Source organism: Protobothrops mucrosquamatus, unplaced genomic scaffold, assembly GCF_001527695.2.
Source record: "Protobothrops mucrosquamatus isolate PMUCROS unplaced genomic scaffold, P.Mucros_1.0 scaffold211, whole genome shotgun sequence".
Lineage (NCBI taxonomy): Eukaryota > Metazoa > Chordata > Lepidosauria > Squamata > Viperidae > Protobothrops > Protobothrops mucrosquamatus.
Genome location: NW_015386565.1, coordinates 193,884 through 203,362, shown reverse-complemented (window position 1 = coordinate 203,362; position 9,479 = coordinate 193,884). Strand labels below are relative to the sequence as shown.

At 37.8% G+C, this 9,479-nt stretch overlaps 1 protein-coding gene across 2 annotated transcripts in view; it reads left to right on the top strand.

The window, feature by feature from the left end:
* The first annotated feature begins 311 nt into the window (after positions 1-311).
* Positions 312-9,479, top strand: part of CALB1 (calbindin 1) — a 21,899-nt gene continuing 12,731 nt past the window's right edge. Inside the window, exons 1-2 of one of the 2 annotated variants that reach the window (XM_015813983.2) lie at positions 312-528; positions 1,095-1,171. In XM_015813983.2, the coding sequence (XP_015669469.1) occupies positions 447-528; positions 1,095-1,171 (159 nt within the window). In that variant the 5' untranslated portion in view covers positions 312-446. Of the gene's footprint in view, positions 529-1,094; positions 1,172-5,002; positions 5,160-9,479 lie in introns of those variants that run through there. The other variant, XM_015813984.2, reaches the window with a different exon arrangement.

The window sequence follows — 9,479 nt, the reverse complement described above, 5'->3', positions numbered from 1 at the left end:
GTAGAGAGAAGACTCTGGAACTGGATGATCCTCATTACTCTTTTTGTAGCATTAAGTTGTCACTGCTGTGGTTGAGCCTTTTAGATTCTCTGGGGAGCAGACTTGGCTTCATGAGACCCTCCCGCGTTGCCGGACAGGAGGACCAATGCAAGACACACACACACACACACACACACACACACACACACACAGAGAGAGAGAGAGAGAGAGAGAGAGAGAGAGAGAGAGAGAGAGAGAGAGAGAGAGAATGGGGGGGAGAAGGGAGGGAGCGCTCCAAGGGCGGAGCTCGGAGGCAAAGAAGCGGATAAATAGAGAGTCCTCAGCTAAGAACGAGGAGAACTTCTCCGGGCAGAGAGCCGGTCAGCACCGCGGACAGAGGCACCCAGCAACCGCACCATTGACCTTCCTGCTTCGCTTGCGCCCGCCGGCTGCCCAAGACTCGCGCCATGACCGCGGAGGCTTACCTGCAAGAAGCGACGGTCTCGGCAAGCCAGTTTTTCGCGATCTGGCGCCATTACGACGCTGATGGTGATTGATTACATTGCCCCCTTCTTCTAACCCTGTCAGGCTCGGAACCCAAGGGGGAGGGGTGTGTGTGCAAACGCTCAACTGCAAAACTAGGCGAGGGACTCGGCGTCCTCCTACTTGCTCTACTGTAAGCAGGAAACTTTGTCAGGCGCAAGTTACAACTTTTACTTCTTTACGTCTAAAACGACGGGAACATTTTGAGAAAATTGACAATTTTCGGAAGGACGAGCGCGGACCAGCCTCCGAGCGGTCGGTCGCTCTGATGGCGTTGGGACTTCTAGCTATTTGCCCTTCGTTCGGCAGCTGAAAGCCTCTAAAAGTCCAAAGCGCCTCCTATAAAACACAGTCATATAATATAGAAGGAAATAGGGCATTTTTTCTCGGGGAGGCTGAAACCCAAACTGCAACCCTATAAGTATTTTCCGAAATCTGGTTGCACTCAGTGGGACTTTGATCTAAACATAGGATTGCTCTGTTAATTTGCAAGTATTGTTATATACCGGCAGGAAGGAAAGAGAGAAACCATTAGAACTGTAACCATTGTGCTCTCTCTCTTGGTGTTACAGGCAATGGATACATGGATGGAAAAGAACTGCAGGGTTTTATCCAAGAACTGCAGCAGGCACGACAGAAAGCTGGCTTGGTAGGTTAAGATGGGGCTTTTTTCTTCTTTTGTAAATATAATACGAGTAGGAAAATCCCCAGAGTAGATGGGAGTCATGTGGCATATAAATTTAATAAAAATAATACTTAACTCCAATAACCAAGCTCCAGTAAAGGATGATTATGACCATGTACATGTCTGGCCATGCACATATTAGTTTAAATGCAAATTGATAAAACTGGAGAAATGGAAAAGTTGTGGCTGGAAAATATGGAATCCAGATAAAAAGCAAAATTTTATAATAGTAATAATAATAATAATAATAATAATAATAATAATAATAATAATAAAGTTGGAAGGGACCTTGGAGGTCATCTAGTCCAACCCCCTGCTTAGGCAGGAAACCCTATACCATTTCGGACAAATGGCTGTCCAGTCTCTTCTTAAAAACCTCCAGTGTTGGAGCATTCACCGCTTCTGATTTTGTGAATCAACACTCTACTAGAGCATTCCAACTCTGGGTTGATAGTAAACAGCTTACTGCATTTGTAAAGACAGACGGGCAGAACTTTATTCCAATCATTGCCAATAAAAATACAATCAATAAAATGAATAACACAATGCTATCCCCTAACAACAAAAACTATTATAAACCATTTGTTGTTACTGTACTTACACATTTTACTACTTTTAGAGAAATAAGTTTATTCTTCTTTAACAGAGAGTGCAGATAAAAGCTATCAGAGTGTGTTGCAATTTGAATAAAACAGGTGTGATCAACCTCTTGCGAATGTCCCTGTAAAACTGGCAATACAGAAGAATATGAGCTGTGGTTTCTATAGCACCCATATCACAGGGACAGTATTGGGTTTCATGGGGTTTTCCTACGTTTCTCTTCCAGGATAGTTGTGGGGAGAACATTAAATGGAGCTAAGGATAAAACTCTCCTAAATTGGGGAACTGTGATATGACATAAATATGAAGCAGGTTTAGAGTAATATTTGGATTTCTAGTTATGTTGTGAGAAAAAGCAGCAATTTCTGTTTGACTTTCTATATCTAAGATCCTTCATCTTATTATTGATCTGGCTTGATTTAACTTCAGGATGGCATCACTGGAGAAACCATAGAGACTTGGTTTCTTTTAGACTGTTGTTTCCCGAAAAAAATTGTAACTGTCAATATTAAATGGGTCAGGCTAGAATTGTGAAGTAGTTTCAACTGGTAGGTAAAGATATTTATCCAGAGATTAGTTTTGAATTTATTGATTCCTGCTTCCTATCGAAGTACTGCATTTGGAACACAGCAGGTACCCTGATAATACTTCTTAGAAATTTTGTTTGAATCTTTCTTAAGGTGATCATACTTTTCTATGGTCTTAATTGAGCCCCATATAGCAATTGTGCTTGAGCTTTACCTGCAAAAACCTTAATTGCAGCAGAAATAAACTGTGCTCCTCTGGAAAAATAATAAGTTTGTGTAGTTGATGCAGAACTCTGTGCATTGTGGGAAACACAATCCATATGATCATTTCTGCTTCCTGAGGTTTGAAAAGCTATTCCTAGATATCTAAAAATCTTAACCTGCTCAATGGACTGCCCACCTAAATTCTAGCTTCTCTATTTTGGGCATTTAGAGAAAGTAAGGATCTTGGTCTTAACATAATTTATTATTAATTCCTCCTCATTACAGTGATGCATCAGTGATCTCAGAGCTCTTTTAAGGCCAATGGAGGTTAATAACAGGATTACCGCATCACTGGCATACAGGCATACTGGTAAACTGATAGGTCTTTGGGCTAATTTGGGGGGGATGGAAGGTAGGCCTACTTAGGTGAAGAATTAATGAGTTTACATAATAGTTGAATAAAACTGGAACCAATACACAATCCGGTCTATCTCCATTCCTTACAGGTATTTTTTTTGTGACATGTCCTTGATTACTGCAATTAACTGTCAGTCTTATATTCTCATGAATTTTGATGAGCAGCAGGAGTAGACATTTGTCATTTGTAGCATTTTTTAATTTATGCCACAATTTAATTCTAAATATTGTGCCCAAAACTGACCTGAAATCAATAAATGCTGCATAAAAGGATTGTCCTGAGTTGTACTAAGTGTTGCAGCACCAAGGCCCAATCTAATGTTGATTGTCCTGTTCTAAACTCAGCCTGTTCATCCCCCAGGATATACTTAGATTCAAGCCGGTCAATTAGTTTTGCTTCCTGTAGATATTTGGCATACATTTTGCTAATCTGTCTTAGCAAACTGGTTGGGTGGTAGTTAGCTGGATCATCCCTTTTGCCCTTCTTGGTATTATAATATCAAGCCCCAATCCTTTGGTATCATGGCTGAATGATCTACTGCTATGAAAAGTGAAGCTAGCACTGGGATCCACCATTCCAAATTATTTTTTTATTATCATACATAATAAAATTTGAACTTGGGGATTTACTGTACTTAATTTAAACTGTTTAATTATACTTCTGATCTCTGAACATGTGACAGAGAGGTCTCACCAAGTCTGTCAGGGAATTCTCCCTTTACCCATGTAGGGCAACAAAATGGTATGCAGTGAACAGCTATTAGAGTTATTGGGAAAGGATGGAGTTACCATTCCCCAAAAGATGGCAGGAATTTTCGCACTGGCAACCACAATCAAGAGTTACCAAATATCTACATTGCATTACCCCCCCCCCCTTTTTATATAAATTAACTGTACTGGGTTGGGTTTTTTTTTTTCCAATTTCACTAGGTCAGAAATTGAACAAAATTTCAATTTTGTTTGTGTCAAAAAATTCTCTTTGTATAATTTTATGTGACAATTTAGAGAATTCCAAGCTTCACATGACATGTTCTTGGATCATGCCTAACTGTAATATGTTGGGGGACAGTTAACAATGATTGAAATAATTTTTTAAGTTATTGAAATTAGCCAGAACAATTGCCATCCACTGTGGCTTAGTAAAGAGATTTGGTTGACTCCCCTCAAACAAAATTAGTAATTATTGCTGCATGCTGAGGTGTCCATATAGCATGAATAGGGCAAAGGTTATAGTAAAAAAGGGTACAAACAACCTATCAAAAAAATTCAGGTGAAAAATAACAAACTTAGAGAGGGAATTAAGTTTTGGGAGATCCCAGCATAGTCTAACTGGACTAGTGGTAAACTTAACTGGGTAATTATCATTTACTGGACCCATTTAATACTACCAGATGATTTTGTAAAAGTTTGAAACATGACAAAATCCTCTACAGTCATTGTATACATTCTTAGATTGGTAGAATAAAATAGATGTTATTATAGGAGACAATGGCTGGCAAGGGAGTTTAGCAAAGAGTGATTTATCATTTGCTCCAGTTCTTGTGTTAAAGTCACCACTAGTATTAAGTATGCTACTGGGAACACAACCATTAAATCTCCCACATAGGTATCTATTTTATCCCTTATTTGTTTCATCTGTAATCATATTTGCAGGGGTGGAATATACGCATTAAACACGAGGAGTTGCCTCTTCCTGAATTGCAGGAGAGTTGCCAACGCATACCGGTTTGATAGTTGTAAACTAGTTATTTATGCAGAATGCCTAAGCCCCCACAAAACCTTCCATGTTATATGCTAGGCACGGTTTCCAACGTAATTGTCTTAAGCCCTTTGACTAGCAGTTTAGCCGCATACAATGCTTCCTGGAAAAAAAATTATGTCATAACTAGAGATATATGCCAGAAAAGATAGGTCTCTACGCCTGGATTTCCATCCTGTGGTGTTCCAGGAAATAAAAAACAGAGAAGTAAATATTGGTTGCATGTCATTCAGTTGAGCTGGGCAGTTATTGCTGTAGGCATTTCCTGAGAAACACTGAGAAGGAGGTTGTAAATCCCACAACTCCTGCACTGTCAACTGCAGCATTGGAACAGTATACAGTATATCAGATATCCAGGTGCCCTTTAATGAGGCTGAGATGGAATCCTGTAAATGTTGATCTGAAAACTCAGTTATCTGTGGGGCTAAGTTTGCAGCTCCTAGGGGTATGTTGGATTCTTCAATGACATAAGCTAGTTATTTGTCTGATTTGCCTATCTATGAACTTGGAGACAAGTTCATATTAATATCACTTTTGAACCTTCTGCAGGGGGCATGGAAACCAAATCAATGGGGCAGTTGTCTTGTCCACTGTGGATTAAGTTTGTGTAAGGTACTCTAACTTCTTTAGTAAGCCCTCCTGTTTGTAACCAGGCAAGGTTCCAAAGGTTTCAATTATTTCTGCTGCCAGTAGTTTAGCTGAAATTTGCCTTTCTCTCTCTGCCTGAAATTGCTTATCTAAATGAGCTTGTCCCAAGAAGAGGGTTGGTTTATTATCTTTGCAACTGGGGCAGCAGCATCCATTCCTGATTTCTCAAAATTAAAGGATGGTAGTATCTTGATGTAATGGCTCAATGAATGGGGAGATCTGTGTCTCAAAAATACAGTGGAAATATGAGGAAAGTAGTCAGCATGGATTTAATTTTGAAAAGCATGCTTGGGATAATAGACTGCTTGAAGGTCAGCAAAATTTGCATACAGTCCATCTTGCTAGGCTGTCGTTTCACCGAGTGTAAGTCAGTTGCACAGTAATGACATAGAAACAGCTTAGGGAGTAATGTATTGCTTTCTTGAACCTCACCATCTACTGCTGAGTCTATTAAAGCTGATTTGTAAGTAGATTAGTTTGCAACACATGCTTGTTTTGATCTTGATTTTCAGCCCTTCTGTGCCTCAAGGTTTGGAAGGCAGATTTATTTTGGAGTTTGTTCCCTTTTCTCTATCAATTCGTGGTATAAAACTTGTGTTTCAGTTAGAGTAGCTTGAGCATTTTTGGATCACAGTTTCCTGCTTCAACAAGGTGAGTCAATTTATTGTGGAAAGATTGGGTAAATGCATCAAGGGACTCTTTCAGCAAGTCCACATTCAATTTTGCTTCTGTTAAATAGTCAAAAATTAGTAATTCAGTCTATGCAATTAGTGTGCTTTGCTTAGATGCGAATTCTGTAGTCTCATTTTTAGAAATCTCTTCCTGAAAGTTTTTTTTTATAGGAGATGCTGCAGTTGAGTATGCAGCTGCCTCAGGAGAAGAGACTGTTATATCTAAAATACCTAGGGAATTTGGTTCTTCAGTGTTATAAGTGGGATGGTCCTCTGCACTATTATCTTTTTAAGTCCCAATTCATATTTGTTTGAAGCATGTCCAGGAGTTGGTTTAATGATAATACTGTTGTAGGTGCCGTCATCACTTAATTTTAGTTTTCAGACACCTTCTTTTTAAATTCCATTATGTCATCTGTTTTGTTGCTTAGATGATTTGAGCAATATCTGTATGACAGAATTCATTCTTTGTCATTTCTTCCTCTTTCCCATGCAGTAATCTTCCTGTGGTGGTAATGCATACATAATTATTCTCAGCAAGTTGTTTGGAGATTAGTCAAATACGGTTATGCACCAGAATCAGTAATTAAAAAAGTGGATTAGTCTGATAATATAAGATAAAAATAGAAAATTACCATGCACTCTGATCACTAGATGCTTTCACTTCGCCATTTTAGTTCCTCCTCTAAAGAAATGTTTACTTGCATTGTGCTTTTTAGTATTGATAAAGGAATTTCTTTTAGAGTAAAGATATAACCGTACTACAGTATACAGACTGAAATATGTTTCTGCCCCTTGGTGGCTGAGAAACAGAGCTGCACACACAGTATACACAGACACATAGATTCCAAAATGCACACTCTTACACAGTTGCATATCTACTGGGTGGGGAAGAACTGGAATCATTAGGAATTCATGTGTCTAACATAGATGTTTGAAATTGCTTTCTTGAAAGAAAAATAAAGTAGAAATAAATTGATGTGTTACTTGATATTTTTAAAAGTTGTTGAAGCTGTTGGCACTCATAGCATGTAATACATATTTTTCTGAATATTGCTGAAAACTATTTTTTATTGGTTTCTGGGCAGGGTTTATCTGCAACAGCTCTCCTTTACTGACATCCTAGAGATGAGTTAGGACTACAGCTTGTAGGATGAATATCTTAGCTGGGAGTTGTTTATTCACTGTCATAATCTAGTTAGATGGTGTTAGTTTAAAGAAGGTGGCTTGTTGAGAATTTGCTTTCTGTTGAAGTTTATATCTAATTAATAAGTGCCCAGTAAAATGATCACAGTATGAACATAGCTTCGTACTAACATTTAATCATTAGCTAGTTCCACAGCTACATTTAGTTGCAGAGTCAGTTTCATTCATGCCACAGTTAATTGCCTTAAGTTTTGGATGCCTTTGTCCATTTCAGATTTACTTTAATTATAGGGAGAATGGAAAAATCTCCCTTCACCTCTCCTTTTTGTTTGATTTTCCAATACAAGGTATACAAACAAAGCCAAGACACTGATAACTTCAAGTGCTCACCATTGCATTGATTAATAACTATAAGTGATTATACTATTTTATACCTTCCAATAGTTTCTCTTCAGGATCTATGAGAATCCTCTGTCATTATTATGCATTGCACATTAAAACCATGAAGCTTTAGTTGTAATGAATATGGATTGTTGATTGAAAAGTTAATAATTGTATTATTTTTATTTATTTTGCTGTCTTGTGTATTTCTGCATAGGACTACAAACAGTTTACAAATAAGATGCACAATAAAAACACTGACATTATGGGGTAACATACACTAAACAGCATAAAATAATAATAACAGATTTAATAATTGTTGATAAGAAGTCTGGATACAGGACATTGAAGAACCTGAAGACAGCAGAATAGAAGAGAATAGAAAATCACAAAATAAAAGATGTGCAACTAGGAGTAAAATGACTATGGCAAAAGAAAGCAAAGATTGTACCAACAGTAATAAGTGCCTTGGATATGACACCAAAAGAACTGGAGCACCACTTGACACCATGGGAAACAAACAAAATCCCCATCAATCAATTGCAAAATGTAGCTTTACTTGAAACAGCTAACATCCTGTGACAATATCATTAAACACCATTTGCCTATCCCAGGTCCTTAGATGAACAAATCCAGACTAAATATCTGACTGGGAGATCAACTATAATATTATTATTATTATTATTATTATTATTATTATTATTATTATTATTATTATTATTATTATTATTAATAATGATGATGATGATGATGATGATGATGATGATAATGATAATGATGTTTTATTTGAGTGAAAAAGATAATAAAATCCAAACAGTGGAGAAAATATTATCAAGGCAATTAACACCAGTGCAGTTCCAATCATTAGATACTCATCTGGAATAGTGGGCTGGACTCAAGCAAAACTAACAACTTCTGGATATGAAGTCCAGAAAGATAATGACAATGAATCATGTCTATCATCTAAGCACCAATGTTGACATACTCTACTTACCAAAGAGCATAGGAGGGCATGAATGTTGCAAGTACCCCAGACAGTTAAAGAAGCCTATCTGAAGGACAGTGAATAAGATGCACTGAAGTTGGTATACCATGAAGGCTTACTGAATAACAGAGAAACCAAAACCAAATGAAGAATAGAAGAGAAACATGGCAAGGCAAATTATTTCATGGCCTGAACATTAAAAAAACAACAACCCTATCTGGCAATGCAAATAATAAGACATGACAATGGCTATGTAGTAGCAGTAGAACAATTATTCAAAAGAAAGCAAAGATAGTACCAATAGTAATAGGCATCTTAGATGCATTTCCAAAACATCTGGAGCACTGCTTGAATATTATCGGCATTGACAAATTACCATCAGTCAATTTATTTGGAACAGATTTCATTGTTGTGATAGTGATATTTTTAAACCATTGTGCAATAACATCTGGCTATCTGTATTCATATATTCTCAGTATTCAGCACTGTGTAACTCACAGGTGTCAAACTTGCGATGTCACGTGACATGTCATGACTTTTTCCCCATTGCCGGCAATGGGGTGGGCGCAGTTTTGGCATGACACATCCAGCCCGTGGGCCGGCAGTTTGACACCCCCTGGTGTAACTGAATTCTCTTTGTCTAAGAATTGTCAGCATTCACATACAACATATGGAGCTCATTGGTAATAACATATACTATAACTACATGTCAGATCCAAACATAGTTATGCCTAGAGCAAACCCACTAAAATCATAGGGAACACTAACTAGCTTAATGTAGCATAGCTTAATACAGATTCACCCCAAGGCAGAAAATGAGCTTTTACAGTGTACCAGCCAAACTTGAGTGCAAATTAAACCTTCCCACTGACCCCGTTCTGAGCAGAAAGAAATAAATGTTTTCCCAGGAAACGGGACAATCATTTCTCATTAT